The 22,948-nt window shown below is 42.4% G+C and overlaps 2 protein-coding genes across 4 annotated transcripts; both read right to left on the minus strand.

Annotated features, from left to right (window-relative positions):
- Positions 1 to 127: 127 nt before the first annotated feature.
- On the minus strand, positions 128 to 5,132 carry LOC120051277 (cytochrome P450 20A1-like). The gene is made up of 13 exons (XM_038998053.1): positions 4,953 to 5,132; positions 4,555 to 4,604; positions 4,114 to 4,280; positions 3,580 to 3,725; positions 2,957 to 3,124; positions 2,774 to 2,852; positions 2,524 to 2,636; positions 2,316 to 2,370; positions 2,017 to 2,137; positions 1,608 to 1,719; positions 1,397 to 1,461; positions 1,202 to 1,291; positions 128 to 981 (listed from the first exon to the last, which is right to left on the minus strand). Exons 1-13 carry the CDS (start codon positions 5,022 to 5,024, stop codon positions 831 to 833), a joined length of 1,389 nt encoding a protein of 462 aa, XP_038853981.1. The 5' UTR covers positions 5,025 to 5,132; the 3' UTR covers positions 128 to 830.
- Positions 5,133 to 14,833: 9,701 nt separating this feature from the next.
- Positions 14,834 to 22,602, minus strand: LOC120051279 (transmembrane protein 237B-like). 3 transcript variants are annotated; one of them, XM_038998055.1, is made up of 14 exons: positions 22,426 to 22,602; positions 22,167 to 22,202; positions 20,890 to 20,921; positions 20,756 to 20,769; positions 20,576 to 20,647; positions 20,187 to 20,321; positions 17,932 to 18,031; positions 17,238 to 17,395; positions 16,849 to 16,972; positions 16,560 to 16,751; positions 16,158 to 16,231; positions 15,905 to 15,992; positions 15,591 to 15,712; positions 14,834 to 15,075 (listed from the first exon to the last, which is right to left on the minus strand). In XM_038998055.1, the coding sequence occupies exons 1-14, from the start codon at positions 22,444 to 22,446 to the stop codon at positions 15,011 to 15,013; spliced, it is 1,233 nt and encodes a 410-aa protein (XP_038853983.1). In that variant the 5' UTR covers positions 22,447 to 22,602; the 3' UTR covers positions 14,834 to 15,010. The 3 variants fall into 3 exon arrangements, with proteins under 3 accessions (XP_038853983.1, XP_038853982.1, XP_038853984.1); XM_038998054.1 differs by having other exon boundaries at positions 20,187 to 20,324; XM_038998056.1 differs by lacking the exons at positions 15,905 to 15,992; positions 16,158 to 16,231 and having other exon boundaries at positions 20,187 to 20,324.
- Positions 22,603 to 22,948: the final 346 nt, after the last annotated feature.

Below are 22,948 nucleotides of genomic sequence, written 5' to 3' on the forward strand. Positions count from 1 at the left end.
AATTTAAGTGGATATGATACCTAGATCTTTGCTCTTTCAATTCCTTTCCAATTTACATTGTGACTGGTGTAAATTATTAAAAACCTAAAGAGTCTGTTTTGAAAGGAAACAATACCATCTTGAAAAAGGTTGTTAATAAATCCAGAAGTTACGGATATTATTTTTTATTTTAAACAATTAAAGCTAATGTAGCGATACAGGGGAAACAGGGCTGGGAATTGAACCAGAGACACTGCAGATACAGAGTGAGCACTTGTTGACAATAACGGCCTAGACGTCTTGACAGTGGCAGAATATGCTCACAGCAGGGGGGCTGCAACAAATGTGCAAAATATTATATTCCTATCCTAACACACGAGTAGTGTAAACTTTATTTAAAAAATGAACTGTCTAAAATGCCATGTATCTGGGGGAGTGGGGACCACGTGTTTTGGAAGGCATTTCAGCTGGAATGTTGTGCAGAAGTCCAAGAGTGGAGATAAAATAGCCATCACTTGTGCAGCATTTGGTTTAAGGCAAGGTTTAAGACAATACATAAATGATCATGTAGCTTGAAAAGATAGGTACTGGTCCTCATATTGAAATAGGGGGGACAAAAAGCTACTTCAGGTGGTAGCTTAAATGATCTTGTCGCCATTGGCAATGACTTTAGCTAATCAAAACCATGTTCAAGAGGTGACTGACAAGTAGCCCTACAAAGCTCGCCATCATGTTTACAGCTTTTTTAACAGTTCCACTCGGTCTAGAATCTAAGCTAACTGACAAGTACCTTCCCAATTAACACAGTTCCTCTTCCACAGATGGAGTTTAAGACAAATGTCCACTGTTAGTTAGCTTCTTCTGCTCACAGTGATCCATGTGTCATCTTTAGGTGTGGACACAAGCTCAGATCTGGCCTCGACCACCTGTCCCTTCACCTGATGCAGCTTCAGTTGGCGCACTACAGTGCTGAGGACGACAGTGGCCACTGTGTACGCAAACCTGAAATGTGGCGAAATGGTGGTATAAAAAGTTAGTTACAAGCCCACATTCTTCTTTGCCTGGTAGTGACACTCCCTCTCCATTTCCTTTCATTTGATATTGTAGAAGAAATATGGTAAAACTGTATAATAAGTTGCTCCTGTGCAATTACAACTAGAAAATGCCCTAGCCCCTTGGTTAATCTCAAGTGCAGGCCACTATCCTTTCCCATCCCCGTTACCTCAGCTCAGGACAGGCCTGGTTCCCTGAGAATCCAAGCAGAGAGAAGCTTTTCCTGGCTGAATCTTCTGTGAATCGGTCTGGGTCAAACCTGGATGCAGAAATTGCAGGAATTCAAACTTGGTACCAAAAAAATCCAGCAAAAATTGCCTCTTTAGGTGGCAAAAGGTTCAAAGGAAAATGCATATGAACAGACTTGTAGGGACGGCTCCAGGTGTCTGCATCCTGTAGGACTACCCCAAGGGCATAGATCACCAGTGTCTAAAATAAACATAGGAATAAAGTGTTTTAATTATTCACTTTAAAAACAAAACAAAAAATCATTTTAAATCCACAAGCACTTGCTGACTGTGACAGTGAGATGTGGATAATAAATTGACTAAGTTGGGAAGAGGAGAAAAAGACACCTCTTTAGGAATAATGTGCTGATCGACTTTCCCTTCATTTTCCTGGAGCCGGGCTGCGATGGGCGTCAGTTTGGCTGTCCGCACAGTCTCGTTCAAAACCTGCTGGAAATACCTATAGTATAGAAGATGCATTTGATAAGCATGATAAAATGTATCTATAAACATACCTTGAACACATGCTACCATGAAGATACCTGCCCCTTCTGCTGTGACCGACCAAGGTTCGAACCCAAACCCAGGTGTCATGTGGGCCACAAGGCTATTAGCCCCTGTTAGCTTAGGCATTAGCTCAGGAAGCTCACACCAGTCTTCAGGTCTCATATAAGGTACACGTCATGCAAGAGTGGATCTGAAACACCTCTGTTACACTGCATCACATCGTTTATGTTATTTGGCTGTCAGAGGTCACCTGAGCTGTGGGATCTTATCCAGAGAAACAGGCTCAGCGCCCAGAACATCCTCCAGCTCCTGATGCAGCTTCTCCTGAACTTCCTCTGATGTGGACAGGAAGTGTACTGCCCAGATGCACACTTGGAAAATATTACAACCACAAAGAGAAACATCAACACTTTGTGAGAGAGATTTTCTGACAGAATACTAACCAAATGTATGATTTTATTCTCTCAGAAAAAAATTACGATTGGATACACCATAGAAGCCGCAAGTTCTGACGTAGATAGGCATAATCTATTTATTACTAGTACTCACAATTAGCTGTGATGACACAACCTGCCAGTGTGAATACCATGCTGTCCTCCATCACCTACAAAAGAGAAACAATGAAAACAAGCGTTCATTAAAACAAAAGTAGGAAGGAAGTTTTATTTTCCTCTACACGTGAGTAACAGCAACAGGAGGCTCTATGCTCTACCTCAATGAGTCTGTTCTCCTTATAATCAAAGAATCTGTGCATCACCTGTCTCTCTGTGAGGTTGGACTGGAGAAGAGTGTCTACAAACGCTGTCTGGCTCCTTTGTCCTTTCCTGTCTTTAGCCACAGACATCAGCACTGTTTCCATTTCTGCCAGCGCTGTAAACAAACAATGTACATGAGGACAGAAAATGTATACACATCTCTTTTCAATTTCAGATACATTCAGTAAGGAAGTGAGATGAGATGTACAGGTAACACATATGATCCATAGCAGTGAACTAGTTCTCACTCACCGCTCTCATAGTGCTCCTTTCTGATGGAGCTCTTCTCCATGGAACCGTCCAAATAGCCTTTTCCGATCTCCGACCAGATCTGACAAGTAAAGGGAATTATCTGTGAAAATCTGCAAACAACACCGGTCGTAATGGGCATCTTTTCACCAGAAACGGTGACTTTAAATGTGACTGCTCACTCACTGCCTCATGGTTCTTTCGGAAGCCGATGACTTCAGCATCATTCTGGAAACGGTCACCCAGAGCGAGTTGAGTGACAGCCTTCATGGCCAATCCTAGCAGATGGGCACAGAGGGGTGTGTGCTGGTCCTTAGGGAAAGACTGCCACTTCCCCACTAACTCCTCCACCAGCTAGAACAGGACAAAAGGGGAGGGAGGGAGACAGAGAGAGAAAGTGTGTCAATGGGAAAGGGGGATACCTAGTCAGTTGTCCAACTGAATGTATTCAACTGAAATGTGTCTTCCGCATTTAACCCAACCCCTCTGAATCAGAGAGTTGCAGGGGGCTGCCTTAATCGACATCCACGTCTTCGGCGCCCGGGGAACAGTGGGTTAAGTGCCTTGCTCAGGGGCAGAACGACAGATTTTTACCTTGTCAGCTCAGGGATTCGATCCAGCAACCTTCCGGTTACTGGCCCAACGCTCTAACCACTAGGCTACCGAACTATAACATTCCAGGGAAGTGAGCACAAAAAGCTTTTGGAGTAAACAAATACTAATGGATACACAAAAACAGAAGAAAGTATCGCAGAATACTACAGCCAAATATTAAAAACTGCCAAATGACCAATGTGTAAGAGGCAAACCTTCAGCAGCATTGGAAAGTTTTTCTCCAGGGTGTTGTTGACGGCACTCTCATACAACTTCTTCCTCATTACAGCCTCTGTGGCCCCTCCACCCGTTCCTGACTGGTACCCTAGCAACGACTTCAGCATTGTCTCAAATGAGTCCGCTACAAGTAAGGATAGAAGATGTCACAGTGGAAAACATGTTACTGTTTCTTTATTTCAAAACAACACTGTACATGTATAACGGAAATCCCCTGAATCTGTTACAATGTCTATCTATACCTACATTCCACTTAGAATGGTGCAATCTTTTAAGCATGAATTTTAAGTAGCCGGACTAACCGGTGTCTGTATGTAGCCTCGCTGCTGTATATAGCCTCGCAACTTTTTATTTCTTTACTTACCCATTGTTCACCTAATACCCTTTTTGCACTATTGGCTAGAGCCTGTTATAAGCATTTCACCTGTTGTATTCGGCGCACGTGACAAATAAACGTTAATTTGATGTTAGTAGGGACAGAGCACCCGTTTCCCTCCCTCCCCAGTACATACTAGTCCTGTTGGGGTTGATGTGCTGCCGTAGCTGGTCCACTGAACCCAAGCTGACCACAGGGCGTCCTCCAAACCAGAAAGATGCCACAGGACCAAACTGTCCATGTAGACTAGCCAGGAACTCATGCAGACTGCCTCGGTTCACTATGTCTTGCAGATTTCCATCCCTAGATTAAGAGAATGAGACGAATAAACCAATATGAACCTAGGTCAGGCCAGGGCCCGTATTCAGAAAGCTTCTCAGTGTATGAGTGCTGATCTATGATCAGTTTAGCCTTTTATATGGAGATGAATAGACAGGGGGATCTGATTCTGGATCAGTACTCCTACAGTAACGCTTTATAAATATGGGCTGAGGTCAAGTGTGGTGACCTTACCTGAGCGCTAAAGAGAGACCGTACTTAGAAAGTTGTAAAACATATCTGGTCATAGTCTACTCACTTCTCTTCGGTAGGGTTGAGACCTGGTATACCAGAAGCACTTCTTGATGACTTGATAAAAAAATGATTCAAGCATATTACTTTCAGTTTCAAGAAAGACATAAATTAAACATGACAAGAAATTCTGTGGGGTTTACATATTCTAAGTCCATGGCAGTAACCTCTAAAAACTTGAGCATTGGAAAAAATATTTGTCCACTCTACAATTCACTTAAACTGCTGAAACATTTGGGTGCTAATGGTAATGCATAAAATGTCCAGGGATTTTTTTTTTAACTGTCATATCACTGTAAAACTGCACAAAGTTAGCAGCTTTACAAGTAACGTTAGCTAGTAATGACATGGGTGGATATACGATGTTGCAAATATTGGCTAATATAAGCACAGGCATTGACTTACTGGATACAAATAGAGGACTGCGCCGACCAGAATGATGACAAAAGTCACTGCAAATATCGCAAAGTCCAGCATGTTTGCTGGTGTTACTCAAAAAAAACGTTTAGACAGGTAGCTAAAGCGATACTATACATACGGTATAGCTACCACGTCTACGGTAGCATCATAACGCCGTGTTCTACTGCAAAGCCTGCACACAGTCAGTGAGGCCAGAGCAATGCATCTCAGAGCGCATGGATAAATCAGAACGTACAGAAGCAGATACAATCTAACTGTTACAAACTACTTGATCTGGCATAGCACAATTGGTAAAATCAATTCAGTGGAAAGCTGAATTTTCACCTATCCAGATAACTTAGTGATTGGTCCTAGCCAGGTCTACTTAGACCTAGGCAAGGGAGGAAGCAATGGTCCATTTCCCAAAAATTCGAACAGCACTTATATTCTGGGCAATGACAAAAGTGTCGGTAGATCATAAGTACGAGAGCAGATAGAGGTGAGCAGATACAGTTTTAGTATCTTAATTTCATCACCCTGTTGCAAGAGAACACTTGTAGTGTATTCTAGGTTTAAAAAGGCTTCTGAAGTTTGTACTTTTTCCACTTTGAAATTTCCAACTTGATTTTCCCTTACAATAAAAAACTAAAATAATCAATCCCTACAAAAATGCCCATTAACGATTTTAGCATGTGGGGCAAAAAATGTTTTAGTCATAACTATTTGTTCAGAACTTTTGGAAATCTACAGCGACAGAATTCAAAACATGGGCCGTTCTTACAGTGTTCTCCCTGTACACCAAGTCAGAACCGCAGGATAAATAAAGGAGGCATATAAGCAGACAATACATGTGTACCACCAAGGCTACATGTGCACCACCAAGTCAGAACAGTAGGTGAAATTAAGAGGATGATAATAGACCAAAAATTAGGGTAGGCTACTAACAGCTTACTACACAACATACACTTAGTATTACTTTCTTAGCTACAGTATACATATCTCCCTGGCATATTACATCATTTATGCAGCAGCATACAATTCATTTTTGAACTCACCTTGTTGTGCTGTGCTCACTTGAACAGGAAGGTGGCGCAGTGGTCCTTCGTGGGCAAATCTTGTCATGAAACCTTGTCATCAAAGCGTTCTCTGGATTTATGGTGCTTTCAAGACAATTGGGAACTGGAAAAAAAGGTTGAATCATGATACCGTCGGTGATCTTCAGGTCGTAGCTCTAGAAAGAGACCAGAGTTCCCGATTTACAATTCCGAGTTGGATGAAAGTTCAAAACGTATTTTCCCAGTCGTAGCTTGTTTTTCCCGAGTTCCCAGTTGTCTTGAACTCACTAAAGTCAGATTTTGCAGTTCAGAGTTAAGTTGTTTTGAGCGCGGCACAAATCATGCTTCATTGACAGCAATGTTGAATGTTAACAATTTTAAACTTGTAAAATAGACCCTTAATCTTAGACTTGGGACCACACAGCCACTCCACTGAATTGCAGGCTAATGATTGCTTTGCAACGCTTGCAGTTAGCCACTCATTCCTTCTAAACCACTCGTTGTTGAATTTCCGGTTTCCAACTTGTTGTGTAATGTTTATGTCCAATGGCCGGTGAGCACCGATATGTTTTATCTATAATTTCTCTTCATTTTCTATCTTCATATGACAAGGATTAAAAAGTATTTGCCAGTAGATTGTCAACTTCATTCATGATGATGACTGCTAGCTACGATTTAGAAAGTAAGATGTTGACATGATCAGTCCAATCAACGCTACTGTAGATATAACGTGATTTTACGTCATTTTATCTGTGGCCAATGACCTTGAGCCTTCTTTGATGGGCACTTCTAATGTAACTCTATGGCAGCACCCAAGGGGCTTGAATTTTCAAGCTCTACCCTTAGACTTGGCGGTGACGTAGTATCCCCATGAGTGACAGAACACTGAGCCAATCACGGCACAGCACTGCATATTTACTGTTGGCTTGCCCCATCACCACAGAAAGCACTGAGCTAGGCTGAAACACCTGCATTTTGGAACTGCCTTACTCAAGAAAACAAACAAGAGACCATATTTGTATGCTGCTTTATTTTTTTTTACATTGTTTGCTAACTGATATGTGCCAAAATAACATACAAAACAGGCAAGCCCATTTTGAATGACGGGCTGCCACTGATCCACATAATAATTCACATTTCCTGTTGCTGCAGGATTATTTTCCTGCTGTAGCAAACTGGCTAAAATTAATCCTACATATGTAGGAGCAGTTAGGAGTTGTTCACTCAAATAATGAAAGAATCCTGGGTTGTAAATCGTTAACAGAATTACGCAAAAAATCAGTAAAAGAATTACTGCAATTGAATTGGACACAATGGAAAATCATAGAAGTCGCAAACCATAGTTGGGGCACCTGCTACTGTCCTTCCTTCCACTGGCATACTGTTATGTTCAGCTTATAACTGTTTTCTTTCTCTTTCTGTTGTCAGGTGATCAAAGTAAGTGTGAAAACAGTCTGGACAACCCCTCCATCTCTCTCTCTCTCCCCACCTCAACCGCAGAGGAGGCTGGTGGGAGGAGCTATACGAGGACAGGCTCATTGTAATGAATGGAATGTTATCAAACATATGGAAACCACATGTTTGAGCACACGACAATAGAGTACAGTATAATGTACTTTATTGTATTGTACTGAACTATACTTTACTGCACTCTACTGTAATGTACAGTGCTGTCCAAACTTGTGAAACATAGATGTCTATGATTGGTTCAGATATTGTCCAGACCAACCAAATTTGGTCTTGTTTGGGGGCGGAGCTCATTCAATAGCAAAAATTGCCTGTGTGTAGAATAATACTCAAATATGCAAAGGAGGATATTGCATCTCCTTAGACTGAGATCTATCTTAGTACTTGGTGTGTGTTAGTATGATTATTGTGGCATCCGTAGCAGAGGAGGCTGGTGATAGGAGCTATAGGAGGATGGGCTAATTGTGATGGCTGGAATGGAATCGATGGAATGGAGTCAAACGTGGGTTTCCATATGTGTAATGTGTTTGATACCCGTCTTCCAATAGCTCCTCCCACCAGCCTCCTCTGACTCAGTAGCCTCTAAAACACGTCTCAAAATCATTCCGCGGAGGGCAGAGGGTCTCTGGGTTTTTGGTGCGCCCTTGTACTTGATTGATGAATTAAGGTCACTAATTAGTAAGGAACTCCCCTCACCTGGTTGTCTAGGTCTTAATTGAAAGGAAATAACCCGCAGACACTCGACCCTCGTGGAATGAGTTTGTCACCCCTGCTCTAAAACATAGAAACCTGTCCACTGGGTGGATGTTTTTCATTCAAATGATCAAAGCTTGATGATGAGTTGGTTATTTGAAACAGCTGTGTAGTGTTAGGGCAAAAACCAAAACGTGCACCCATGGAGGGCCACAGGACTGAATTTGCGAAACCCTGCCCTACACAAGCATATGTTGTAGGCCATTCATGCAAATAAAGGCCTTGACATCTTTTTTCTGTCTACTCTAAAGATGTAGTGATTAGGTAGAAAACAAGAAATTGAGAAAGAAAACGTTCTGAGCCAGAGGTAGTTTGTGTATACCAAGGGGTGGCGTTATATGGCTGTCTATCATGTCACACATAATTATGCATTTCTGTGTTGTTCAGATCAGGGACCCATAATGTTATTCTTATTGGGTGAAAATCCACTTAATTTACCGTAGTTCAATAACCAAAAGAGATGTTTACAAAGTCAAGGGGTCATGTCATACTGTAGCTAACACCCCATTCTTCTACAGACATATTTCAATCTTAATTCAGAGCAGATATTTAAGAGTTTTTGGAAAACGTGGTCGCATAAAAAACTGAGGGAGACACTTCGCTAAGCCCTGCCCGCCTTGGTTACTATTGCAACCTCGGACAACATTTTCCCAGGAAAACCAATTTCACCTAACAACTGTCAAAATTCCCTCACAATGACCTCAAACTGTGATTTTAATATGCAATTAAGTTAAACACAGGCTATCCCTTGCTAATCAGGAGACTCTCTGGTATGTTGTGGTGGACTGTCATTACAATTGCTTACAGGAACCTGGTAAAATTAAGGTTGTAGTGTGGCTAGCCACAGGATGGCTAAATGCACTGTCTGCATGCAGCCAAAGTTACAAACCATTTTTGGAGCTAACTAATGTTTTTAAATCGTATTGTGATGTCAACAACAGATGCTTGGTATTCATAACATGGCTAACTAACATACTAACTAACTAAAGTGCTGGTCCCATGTTTCATGAGCTGAAATAAAAGATCCCAGAAATGTTCCATATGCACAAAAGCTTATTTCTCTCCAATTGTGTGCACAAATTTGTTTACATCCCTGTTTGTGAGCATTTCTCATTTGGCAAGATAATTCATCCACCTGGCAGGTGTGGCATATCAAGAAACTGATTAAACAGCATGATCATTACACAGGTGCAATCGACCTGGACCGGGTATCCTGGAAGGATATTGACCTCATCCCGTCAGTAGAGGATGCCTGGTTATTCTTTAAAAGTGCCTTCCTCACCATCTTAAATAAGCATGCCCCGGGGCCTCCCGGGTGGCGCAGTGGTCTAGGACACTGCATCGCAGTGCTAACTGCGCCACCAGAGTCTCTGGGTTCGCGCCCAGGCTCTGTCGCAGCCGGCCGCGACCGGGAGGTCCGTGGGGCGACGCACAATTGGGCTAGCGTCGTCCGGGTTAGGGTGGGTTTGGCCGGTAGGGATATCCTTGTCTCATCGCGCTCCAGCGACTCCTGTGGCGGGCCGGGCGCAGTGCGTGCCAACCAAGGGGGCCAGGTGCACGGTGTTTCCTCCGACACATTGGTGCGGCTGGCTTCCGGGTTGGAGGCGCGCTGTGTTAAAGAAGCAGTGCGGCTTGGTTGGGTTGTGCTTCGGAGGACGCATGGCTTTCGACCTTCGTCTCTCCCGAGCCCGTACGGGAGTTGTAGCGATGAGACAAGATAGTAATTACTAGCGATTGGATACCACGAAAATTGGGGAGAAAAGGGGATAAAATTAAAAATAAATAAATAAATAAGCATGCCCCATTCAAAAAAGATTGAACCAGGAACAGCCCTTGGTTCACTCCAGACCTGACTGCCCTTGACCAGCACAAAAACATCCTGTGGCGTACTGCATTAGCATCAAATAGCCCCCACGATATGCAACTTTTCAGGGAAGTTAGGAATCCATATTCACAGGCAGTTAGGAAAGCTAAGACTAGCTTTTCAAACATAAATTTTCATCCTGTAGCACAAACTCAAAAAAGTTATAGGACTGTAAAGTCCATGGAGAATAAGAGCACCTCCTCCCAGCTGCTCACTGCACTGAGGCTAGGAAACATTGTCACCACTGATAAATCCACTATAATTGAGAATTTCAATAAGCATTTTTCTACGGCTGGCCATGCTTTGCACCTGGCTACTCTGGTGGATGAATCAGAATTAGTTGGGTAACATAAGTAATTAAGATGTCATATCTGCATAATATTCTTATGTGATATACTTTTCATTAGAATGTATTTCTAATAGACTCTAGTGTTGGCAGTTGCATTTCTTCCCTCAGCTGGGGCTCAGTCACTTGGGGCCCAGAGAGGGGAGAGGTCAGGCTTGTCTTTTACATGTCTCTGGTGCTATGCAGAATATCAGAAAAGGAAGAGGACAGGATGGAACATTGTCTTCATATGTGAATGTATCTGTTAAACCATGTGAAGGGATGGTGTGATTAATGGGGAACCAATTACTTGTCTCCACAATGTCTGTGCGCCAGTCACTCCCTCCTTTGGCATTGGGGGAGGATTATGGCAGTGTCTGGAACCATTATATGTCCTCTCTGATGTTGTACTTATCCTGGGATAGTGTATGACATAGAGGCTCACTCCCCTCAGTGAGCTTGTCCAGGAGTGGGGTCAAGAGGGGGTTTACTTGAGATGGGAGTATCTAGAGTTAACATTTGTTATGCCATTGGCTGAGGTAATGGTTCTGTGCTATGAAGTACCAGGAACGAGATTAGAACCTCGTCTTAGGGACCAAACTGAACGATAATTTATAGTGAATGCTATCTGGCTATGGGATACTCCTCTCTCTCAAGTAAAAGTCTTTCTTTGTGAACTGTTCCTAAGATCTGTGGTTCGTCATGTAGGTTGAGAGGGGTGTATCTTGGCTATAAAAGATCTTTGTAATTTTCTGTTGTCACTTTCAATGGTTCATTAGAGATGGCGCATCATTGAAAGTCAAAATGCTATTGCAAAGCTCTTATTATTAAAAATGTAGTTTAAGTATAACTCTGACTGGTGTGTGAAGTTTGTTTCTCCTCATTTGGTAAATACAGAAATAAGCCACCACACTACCCCTACCCTGGTCAACTGCCCTGCACCCCCCACAGAAACTCGCCCAAGCCTCCCCTATTTCTCCTTCACCCAAATCCAGATAGCTGATGTTCTGAAAGAGTCGCAAAATCTGGACCCCTACAAATCCCCTGGGCTAGACAATCTGGACCCTCTCTTTCTAAAATTATCTGCCGAAATTGTTGCAACCCCTATTACTAGCCTGTTCAACCTCTCTTTCGTATCGTCTGAGATTCCCAAAGATTGGAAAGCTGCCGCGATCATCCCCCTCTTCAAAGGGGGAGACACTCTAGACCCAAACTGCTACAGACCTATATCTATCCTACCCTGCCTTTCTAAGGTCTTCGAAAGCCAAGTTAACAAACAGATTACCGACCATTTCGAATCCCAACATACCTTCTCCATTATGCAATCTGGTTTCAGAGCTGGTCATGGGTGCACCTCAGCCACGCTCAAGGTCCTAAACGATATCCTAACCGCCATCGATAAGATACATTACTGTGCAGTCGTATTCATCGATCTGGCCAAGGCTTTCGACTCTGTCAATCACCACATTCTTATCGGCAGACTCAACAGCCTTGGTTTCTCAAATGACTGCCTCGCCTGGTTCACCAACTACTTTTCTGATAGAGTTCAGTGTGTCAAATCGGAGGGCCTGTTGTCCGGACCTCTGGCAATCTCTATGGGGGTGCCACGGGGTTCAATTCTCGGGCAGACTCTCTTCTCTGTATACATCAATGATGTCGCTCTTGCTGCTGGTGATTCTCTGATCCACCTCTACGCAGACGACACCATTCTGTATACTTCTGGCCCTTCTTTGGACACTGTGTTAACTAACCTCCAGACGACCTTCAATGCCATTCAACTCTCCTTCCGTGGCCTCCAACTGCTCTTAAATGCAAGTAAAACTAAATGCATGCTCTTCAACCGATCATTTCCCACACCTGCCTGCCCGTCCAGCATCACTACTCTAGACGGTTCTGACTTAGAATATGTGGACAACTACAAATACCTAGGTGTCTGGCTAGAATGTAAACTCTCCTTCCAGACTCACATTAAGCATCTCCAATCCAAAATGAAATCTAGAATCGGCTTCCTATTTCGCAACAAAGCATCCTTCACTCATGCTGCCAAACATACCCTCGTAAAACTGACCATCCTACCGATCCTCAACTTCGGCCAAGTCATCTACAAAATAGCCTCCAACACTCTACTGAACAAATTGGATGCAGTCTATCACAGTGCCATCCGTTTTCTCACCAAAGCCCCATATACCACCCACCACTGCGACCTGTATGCTCTCGTTGGCTGGCCCTCGCTTCATACTCGTCGCCAAACCCACTGGCTCAAGGTCATCTACAAGTCTTTGCTAGGCAAAGCCCCGCCTTATCTCAGCTCACTGATCACCATAGCAGCACCCACCCGTAGCACGTGCTCCAGCAGATATATCTCACTGGTCAACCCCAAAGCCAATTCCTCCTTTGGCCGCCTCTCCTTCCAGTTCTCTGCTGCCAATGACTGTAACGAACTGCAAAAATCACTGAAGCTGGAGACTCATATCTCCCTCACTAGCTTTAAGCACCAGCTGTCTGAGCAGCTCACAGATCACTGCACCTGTACACAGCCCATCTGTAAATAGCCCGTCCAACTACCTCATCCCCATACTGTATTTATTTATTTATCTTGCTCCTTTGCACCCCAGTATCTCTACTTGCACATTCATCCTCTGCACATCTATCACTCCAGTGTTTAATTGGTATATTGTAATTACTTCACCACCATGTCCTATTTATTGCCTTTCCTCCCTTATCTTACCTCATTTGCACACACTGTATATATACTTTTTTTCTACTGTATTATTGACTGTATGTTTGTTTATTCCATGTGTAACTCTGTGTCATTGTTTTTGTCGCACTGCTTTGCTTTATCCTGGCCAGGTCGCAGTTGTAAATGAGAACTTGTTCTCAACTGGCCTACCTGGTTAAATAAAGGTGAAATAAAACAAATAAAAGTGAATAAAGTTGAATCCCCCATCCTACAATGAATGTTAAGACGATTATGACAATATTTTTTTCAAATATCACAGTTATTGTCCATCATTGTCGGTTACACAACTAACGATTATTGTTCCAGCCCTAGTTCCAGTGCTACACATTTTACAGGATTTGATTTAGTGATGTGGTAATGTTCTGGTTTAATGGTGTGCTATACAGAGCCTTCAGAATGTAATTCACACCCCTTGACTTTTTCCAAAATAAATTGTGTTACAGCCTGAATTTAAATTGATTAAATGTAGATGTTTTTGTGTCACCGGCCTACACACAATAGCCTATAATGTCAAAGTGAAATTATGTTTTTTGAAATGTTTACTAATTAATAAAAAATGAAAAGCTGAAATGTCTTGAGTCAACAAGTATTTAACCCCTTTGTTATGGCAAGCCTAAATAAGTTCAGGAGTAAAAATGTGCTTAAGTCACATAATAAGTTGCATGGACTCAGTGTGCAATGTGTTTAACATGATTTTTGAATGGCTACCTTATCTCTGTATCCCACACATACAATTATCTGTAAGGTCCCTCAGTCGAGCAGTGAATTTCAAAAACAGATTCAACCACAAAGACCAGGGAGGTTTTCCAATGCCTTGCAAAGAAGGGCACCTATTGGTAGATGATAGGTATAAATAAAAAGCAGATATTTAATATCCCTTTGCACATGGTGAAGTTATTAATTATACTTTGGATGGTGTATCAATACACCCAGTCTCTACAAAGATACAGGCGACCTTACTAACTCAGTTGCCAGAGAGGAAGGAAACCTCTCAGGGATTTCACCATGAGGCCAATAGTGACTTTAAAACAGTTACAGAGTTTAACGGCTGTGACAGAAAACTGAGAATGGATCAACAACATTGTAGTCACTTCACAATACTAACCTAATTGACAGCGAAAAGAAGGAAACCTGTACAGAATACAAATATTTCAAAACATGCATCCTGTTTGCAACAAGGCACTAAAGTAATACTGCAAAAAATGTGGCAAAGCAATTAACATTTTGTCCTGAATACAAAGTGTTATGTTTGGGGCAAATCCAATAACATATTACTGAGTACCATTCTCCATATTCTCAAGCATAGTGGTGGCTGCATCATGTTATGGGTATGCATGTAATCATTAAAGACTGGGAAGTTTTTACAGGTAAAAAAAATAAACAGAATGGGCACAGGCAAAATTCTAGACAAAAACCTGATTTCAGTCTGCTTTCCACCACACTGGGAGATTAATTCACAATAACCTAAAACACAAGGCCAAATCTACACTGGAGTTGCTTACCAAGAAGACCGTGAATGTTCCTGAGTGGCTGAGTTACAGTTTTGACTCATGAATACTTTCTGAAGGCACTGTATTTGATGGTGTGGTATATAACAAGACACAGCCATGTTGTTTCAGGTCAATACACTGCAAATGGTATGTTTGGTTTAAAGTCCCCAAAATGACATATAGAAGCATCTCAGTGGGATAACATTTTTATTATTTCCAATGGTAATCAATACATTTGACAAAACAAGCACACATTTGGGTCATACAAAAATAAACTGATTATTGCCAAAAACAACGTGTACATTTAGTGTTGGCTGATAAAATACAGTTCAAAAAAAGATGTGCAAGAAGAAAATGGAAAAACTATTCCTCAAGTAGACATTTCTGATTTCTCCTCTGGTCTCAAGGACTCGATCTCCATAGCCATTAGGAACCCTGGTTTGGAAGTAAGTGGAGAGAGAGATTGGCAGCCCATGTCACTTCTAAAGGCAACTGACATACAAAGCTTTTATACACATGAAAAATGAAAACCCATCTCTGAAGGGACATTAACATGTGCGTCATTCGGTAAGGTTGCTGAGTGTGTGTACAATCCAGTCAAATTGCTGTGGTCTGTCTGAGGTGCTTTGTCCCGTCTAGTAATTATATTTCTATGGTGTATACAATTTCAGTATGGTGTATACAAAACATATTAAACAATTTTATAGATACGTATTGAGACCGTGGTAACATATAGGACTGAGCACGTCAACAATGCCTGTCGCAATTTATCTACGCCTGAGTAGGTGGTGTTGTTTTAAGTAGTCTTTTTTTCTTTCGTCTCTGTTTGTGACTGTTGTGCAGTAAGTCTTGGTCAATGTCATATGGAACTACGTCTGTGGAAATATTAAGTTGCTGTTTGTTCAATGAAATCTAAAAAAATATATATTTTTAAACTACTTCAGCCTCACCTTCGGTGTAGTCCATCTCAGGCCTAGTGGAGATGAAGATCCAGGCCATTCCTACCAGCACAGCCACCACCAGGTTCACTATGATCCACGGGTGCAGGATCTGGTGCTCTGACCCAGGAGGCCTGGGAAGGAGAGGGGTTGTAAAAGTCACAATGCTTTTTTGTTTGTTTGGCTGGAGTCAGAGGAACAGAAGAAAAGGGGGTTCTATTCTCTCCGACTCCCAACAGTGATACTGCTGAGTAGGATAATCAATATACAAGAACTAACTTAGAACATGTTAATACCAAGACAATAAGAACAGTTAGTTAGCACACCATAAGGTCTCGTTAGCACTGGGGTACAGGTTGATGCGGTCACTGGTCATTTGCTGGCTGAGAGAGAGGACCAGAGCTGAGAAGTACACTGCAGGAGGAGAGGGAAAGTTACTTCAGTGAAATGACCATTTGCCAAGGCCAGAGAGACAACGTGCTTGCTGGGCTGGATCATAGGCTGGATCATATACAGGTTGGCTCCGTCTGTCCTGAATGAATGAATTGAGTAACATACTGTAAAGATGTTTTCACTCACAGAAAGAGGCTAGAGCAACTGGGTCCAGGGTGACAAACTCTCTCATAGCCATGGCGCCTTTGGCCAGATTCACCCTGAAATGGAAAGAGAATGAGTCTCTCTCCACACACACACACACACACACACACACACACACACACTGGGGAGGAACGGGGCACACTGGGGTTTGTTGTAAAATGTGCAAGCCTGTAGCTAGAGAAGGAGATGTGTGTGTGTGTGTGTATGTGTTTGTGAGGGGGTCCATTGATGGAATAGAACGACAGTGCGTTGTATACATACACACACAAACACCTCCTAGCTCTAGCCACAGGCTTCCCATATTTTCACAACAATGGCCACATTTATTTTGGGCCTGAACCCAGTGTGCCACACACAGACTCCCACTCTCTCTCCCCTCCTTACCTGTCAAAGGCTGACACGGTGCTTATAGCCAGTAGCAGGTAGAAGAGAGACTGTGCAGGGTAGGACAAGCTGTGGTACTGCTGCAGTAGGTTAGGCAGAGTAGTGAGATGTTTTCCTGCCAGGGCATAGATCACTATGATGTTCCACACGGCATAGCCTGCTAGGAAGCCGTGGCAGAACAGCCCAACCCCCCTGTACATTAGAGAGATAGAGAGATGTGAGATAGAGAGAGCATACACACACACACACACACACACAGTCTTTCAAACAGACACCTGCACGCACACACCTGAAGCCACCATGCACCCTAACAGACACATCCTTGGTGGTCCACATCTGCTGGATGTCCACGAAGTTGTCCACCTGATTGCTGGACTTCGGTCTGTCTGACCGATCGGCCGCTTGAAACCTCTCTGAAAGTAAAACAACACATCATTATCCAACATATAAGACAGGACTCACAAGGATGTCCAAATAATTCATATAAGGCCAATTTCTCCAGACACAGAAACAAGACTAGTCCTCGACCAATTAAAGCTTCCAATGGAGGTTTTCCATTGAAATTGCTTCATAGGCCAATACTAGGTTAATGAATCTGTGTCCTGGAAACCAACCTATACTCTTAAACTCTACCATGTACAGCTAACATAAAATAACAGAAGGAAGGGGGACACTCACTGCTCCCCTCTACAAACACCTTCCCCACAGGCTGGCTCTGTCCCAGGGGAGCAGAGAACAGGGAATGCCGGGGGATGGGTGACTGAGCGTCTGTGATGACGTCATCGTCCTCTACATGAAGCTCGTTGACGTACTGCGTCTCTGACACTTTCGACTTCCTAGGAAGTGACCACGAAAAAAGAATAGAAAGAACAAAAGAGAGGGAAACTGAGCTCATTAATAAAGCATATCATACTATCATAACAGAACCATACAAGTGAAAACATACCACACACATTTTACTCTACACCATAAATCAATCAAAGTTGATTTGTCACATACATGTGATTAGCAGATGTTATTGCGGGTGTAGCGAAATGCTTGTGCTTCTAGCTCCGACAGTGCAGTAACATCTAACAAATTACACAACATATACCCAATACACACAAATCTAAGTTGGAATGAATTAAGACTATATACATCATATGGACGAGCGATGTCAGAGCGGAACGGACTAAGATACAGTAGAAGAGTATAGAAAACAGTATATACATATGAGATGAGTAATACAAGATATGAAAACATTAAGTGAATGAGATACCATAGAATAGTATAGAAAACAGTATATACACATGAGATGAGTAATGCCAGGTATGTAAACATTAAGTGACTAAGATACCGTAGAATAGATAGGCCATATTATAGTGTCTCTTACTTCTTCCTCTTGGGTTTTTTGGTCACTTCTTCCCCTGCCTCTGCTGTGTTCTGGACCAGTCCATCCCCGTTCACCAGGTCAGCCTGGTCATCCTCCAGGTCTGAGACACAAACAAGCGAACGAACAACGCTCCACATGTAACTTAGTACATTTCACAAATACAGTAAGTACAACTATGACATATAGCCTATAAATGGTTTTGGTAAAACAGAACGGAATGTATTGAATATAAGTGGAATATAATCTTAACCATGCAGTAGCGATAGAATAAATAATACACAAACAAGATAATGTTTGAGTTAAAAGTAGAAAGAGTAGGTATATGGTTCCCCTGAGGCCTGTTGTTTACCTATAGTCAAGCCTGTTGTTTACCTACAGTTGAAGTCAGAAGTTTACATAAACTTAGGTTGGAGTCATTAAAACTCGTTTTTCAACCACTCCACAAATTTCTTGATAACAAACTATAGTTCTGGCAAGTCAGTTAGGACATCTACTTTGTGCATGACAAGTAATTTTTCCAACAATTGTTTACAGACAGATTATTTCACTGTATCACAATTCAGAAAATTGTGATACAGAATTCAGAAAATTCCAGAAAATTATGTAATGGCTTTAGAAGCTTCTGATAGGCTAATTGACATCATTTGAGTCAATTGCATCCTGTGGATGTATTTCAAGGCCTACCTTCAAACTCAGTGCCTCTTTGCTTGACATCATGGGAAGATCAAAAGAAATCAGCCAAGACCTCAGAAAAAACATTGTGGACCTCCACAAGTCTAGTTCATCCTTGGGAGCAATTTCCAAACGCCTGAAGGTACCACGTTCATCTGTACAAACAATAGTACGCAAGTATACGGGACCACGCAGCCGCCATACCGCTCAGAAAGGAGACGCATTCTGTCTCCTAGAGATGAACGTACTTTGGTGCGAAAAGTGCAAATCATTCCCAGAACTATAGCAAAGGACCTTGTGAAGATGCTGGCGGAAACAGGTACAAAAGTATCTATATCCACAGTAAAACGAGTCCTATATCGGCATAACCTGAAAGGCCGCTCAGCAAGGAAGAAGCCACTGCTCCAAAACCACCATAAAAAAGCCAGACTACAGGTTGCAACTGCACATGGGGACAAAGATTGTACTTTTTGGAGAAATGTCCTTTGGTCTGATGAAACAAAAATAGATCTGTTTAGCCATAATGACCATTGTTATGTTTGGAGGAAAAAAGGGGATGCTTGCAAGCCGAAAAACACCACCCCAACTGTGAAGCACAGGGGTGGCAGCATCATGTTGTGGGGGTGCTTTGCTGCAGGAGGGACTGGTGCATTCCACAAAATAGATGACTTCATGAGGAAAGAAAATTCTGTGGATATATTGAAGCAACATCTCAAGACATCAGTCAGGAAGTTAAAGCTTGGCCGCAAATGGGTCTTCCAAATTGACAATGACCCCAAGCATACTTCTAAAGTTGTGGCAAAATGGCTTAAGGACAACAAAGTCAAGGTATTGTAGTGGCCATCACAAAGCCCTGACCTCAATCCCAGAAAATGTCTGAGCAGAACTGAAAATGTGTGTGCGAGCAAGGAGGCCTACAAACCTGACTCAGTTACACCAGCTCTGTCAGGAGGACTTATTGTGGGAAGCTTGTGGAAGGCTACCCAAAACGTTTGACCCAAGTTAAACAATTTAAAGGCAATGCTACCAAATACTAATTGAGTGTATGTAAACTTCTGACCCACTAGGAATGTGATGAAAGAAATAAAAGCTGAAATAAATCATTCTCTCTACTATTATTCTGACATTTCGCATTAAAATAAAGTGGTGATCCTAACTGACCTAAGACAGGGAATTTTTACTTGGATTAAATGTCAGGAATTGTGAAAAACTGAGTTTCAATGTATTTGGCTAAGGTGTATGTAAACTTCCGACTTCAACTGTATAGTCAGGCATGTTGTTTACCAATAGTCAGGCATGTTGTTTACCTATAGTCAGGCATGTTGTTTACCTATAGTCAGGCATGCTGTTTATCTATAGTCAGGCATGCTGTTTACCTATAGTCAGGCATGCTGTTTACCTATAGTCAGGCATGCTGTTTACCTATAGTCAGGCATGCTGTTTATCTATAGTCAGGCATGCTGTTTATCTATAGTCAGGCATGCTGTTTACCTATAGTCAGGCATGTTGTTTACCTACAGTCAGATATGTTGTTTACATATAGTCAGGCATGTTGTTTAGCTATAGTCAGATATGCTGTTTACCTACGGTCGCTGCCTTTTTCTTCTTCTTCCTTCTCTGTGGTGCAGCTTCCTGCGAATCAGGGGTCAAGGCCTGGATGACCTCAGATGACCTGCGACTGCTCAGACCCCCCATCTGGGCCATCTCCATCCCTGAGTCTGCTGCACATATAAACAACACAACTCTCTTATTATATACTTGAGGTGTACTTACTATGTGGTTCAAGTCATTACTAGTACTTTAACCGTATATACATGATTATTTGACAGTGGAATGCAAGCTTTATAGTTAACCCATAGCCTGAAACTTAAAGGCAAAATGCCTCCAAAATCTGGAACAATGCTGTTCACCAGCAGTTCAACAGAAGGAGCTCCCGAGAACTATTCCTTGGAAATATTCCTTTTCCACCCACCCTCTGGGCTTTCAACACCATCCACCTGACTCTTCGACTTCTTCCTCTTGCTTTTAGGGACCGGCATCTCGTCTACATAGGAGACAAAACAGGTTAAGAAAACTATATCCAAGCCAGCAGCGCCAACCAAAATTCTATAGTTAAATTATCTATTACAACATCCTTCTGAAGGCAACTCACCACCTGTATCTTGACTTCATGCAGTTGTTGAAATGCCATACATAAAAAAGGGAAAGAGAGAGCGTGAGAGAGATGTTCTGCTGGGATAAATGAGTTGAAACAGTATCACAACAGCCTAAGGAGGTGAGACTCACCTTGACATGGGGGGCAGGGCACACTGTCCACGCTAAAGAGGACCAGGAAGAAGAGAATGAGGCTTGGCCAACATCTTACATAATACACCTTAATGATTACTTAATATACTTCATTATATTCACTTCTTTAACCTTTATTTAACTAGGCAAGTCAGTTAAGAACAAATTCTTATTTACAATGACGGCCTACCCCCCCGGCTGAACACTCCCCTAACCCAGACAACGCTGGGCCAATTGTGCGCTGCCCTATGGGACTCCCAATCACGGCCAGTTGTGACATAGCCTGAGAACAAACCAGGGTCTGTAGTGACGCCTCTAACACGGCAATGCAGTGCCTTAGACCGCTGCGCTCTTGGGAGGCCCTCAATCCATACATGCCAAGAGATAGGATCAGAGGGGAACCAAGGAACAACAGAACCAAGCAAGTGGTTGTACAAAGCTCTCTCCAAAACTTGCTTTCAAAGTAGATAACACTCCCAGTCACAAAGAGTACATTTCTCCAATTGATCTCAACAATAAAATCCTCCAAAACTTAACAACCTGGACTCAGAAAACAGAGTCCTTCTCGTACAGAGAGAAGATCCAGCAGCACCAGGGCCCGGTTTCCCAAAACTAAGCCCAGGACTGTGTATGAGAGAGAACTTACCGTGATTTGTTTTCTCACCATTCTATCCAAGAATCAGAAAGGGCTCTGAGGATATTCCTGTGCCACAGCCTTGGTGGCACTGCCTAATCCTGGGCTAAATCTGCAGTATGCATCTGCCAAGGTACTGGAATACCAACCAATCAAGGCATAGATCAGATCAGACTATTCAGACTTGAGGGATTTGACCCCTTGAGGTGAAAGTGACCCTCAACAAAAATAGCCTAGACTAAACTACAACAACTTTATTGATGTAATAATTTGGTTTAAGAACAATTTTGATGATTATTAAGGCCATATTTCATTTCCCTCTGATGTTGGGCCACAGTTCTGAAATGACATAAGCTACGCCTCTTCATGGTGTTGTTGACCTTAACCCCTAATGCTGTATGGTTCTGCAGCAAGGTCCCTGTTACACCCTCTCTGATTTGTTGTTGTTGGGCCCTCTGCAGGGTGCAGAAACCAGAGACCTATGGGAACTGGCTGTCTGAGAGCAGTCTTTTGACTGGGCTTGTGCTCATAGGCTACCAATGTGCTGCATACTAGCTAGTTACAAGTCGAAATACTCTTAAGATTTATGATATGGATGGTCGTGTAAGTGTAGTGGCGCATGCGCGGCTAATGGTAGTGGTACCTGTGGAAGAGGCGGGAGGTCCCTCCGTCGAGTGCTCTGTTCATAAATAAATATTTTGATTAAAAAACATAAACTGCACACACTGGGCAACTGGAATAGGACAAAAATCACTAGTTATAACGAATTTATGGATACATAGTTATAGCTAACTAAGATATAGCTAAATTATAACTAGCTGGTCAGCTAAATTAGCTAGAGCAACCTTGTGTTTCCGACCGTTACAAGATTAGCTAGCTGAAATAACTAGCTAGCTACAGACCTGGAATCCTCCTGTGTCCATTTCTGCGGGATACCCTATTAAAACAACCCCGATAAGAGATAGCTAGTTAGCTACCTAGCTGTTAAAACGTTTTGGGCCGGTAACGTCTGCATGTTGGTTGCCACGCTGTTTACCCGACCACTTTGTTTACACTCGTTGCCTTGCCATTACAGTGATTTTTAGCTGAGAACACAAAAAGGAACTTCCGGTAAAAAAAACAAAAACATTCTGTCTTTTACACATGTTGACACAAAATGCCACACAAACACATATTAAAAAACACGCGTTCACACACAAAATTGTATTTTTAAAATTGGTAACAATATACATCACATATTTTAGCATTATTCCATATCCCATTATGTTACACAGAAAATATTCTGTATAATAATAGCCTGGGATTACAGCCTGTGCTGAAGGTATCCTTCAGTATTATGAAAACATTGTGTTCAATGGTGAGCACACAACTCCACTTACTTGCTCACCTTCCTACTGAAACATCGTACCAATCTAGAGCACTTGG

This window comes from Salvelinus namaycush, chromosome 7 (assembly GCF_016432855.1).
Source record: "Salvelinus namaycush isolate Seneca chromosome 7, SaNama_1.0, whole genome shotgun sequence".
NCBI classification, from domain to species: Eukaryota; Metazoa; Chordata; class Actinopteri; order Salmoniformes; family Salmonidae; genus Salvelinus; species Salvelinus namaycush.

Excerpts from the sequence above, each read along its gene's own strand:
- LOC120051279 (XM_038998054.1), bottom strand. The coding sequence starts at position 22,446 with ATGGACACAGGAGGATTCCAG. Across the intron at positions 16,232-16,559 it reads ACCGTGTCAGCCTTTGACAG|GGTGAATCTGGCCAAAGGCG; the intron begins GTAAGGAGGGGA and ends TTTCCATTTCAG. Across the intron at positions 15,993-16,157 it reads AGTTGCTCTAGCCTCTTTCT|TGTACTTCTCAGCTCTGGTC; the intron begins GTGAGTGAAAAC and ends CTCCTCCTGCAG.
- LOC120051277 (XM_038998053.1), bottom strand. The coding sequence starts at position 5,024 with ATGCTGGACTTTGCGATATTTGCAGTGACTTTTGTCATCATTCTGGTC. Across the intron at positions 4,281-4,554 it reads CTCAACCCTACCGAAGAGAA|GGATGGAAATCTGCAAGACA; the intron begins GTGAGTAGACTA and ends CTCTTAATCTAG. Across the intron at positions 1,720-2,016 it reads GATAAGATCCCACAGCTCAG|GTATTTCCAGCAGGTTTTGA; the intron begins GTGACCTCTGAC and ends TCTATACTATAG.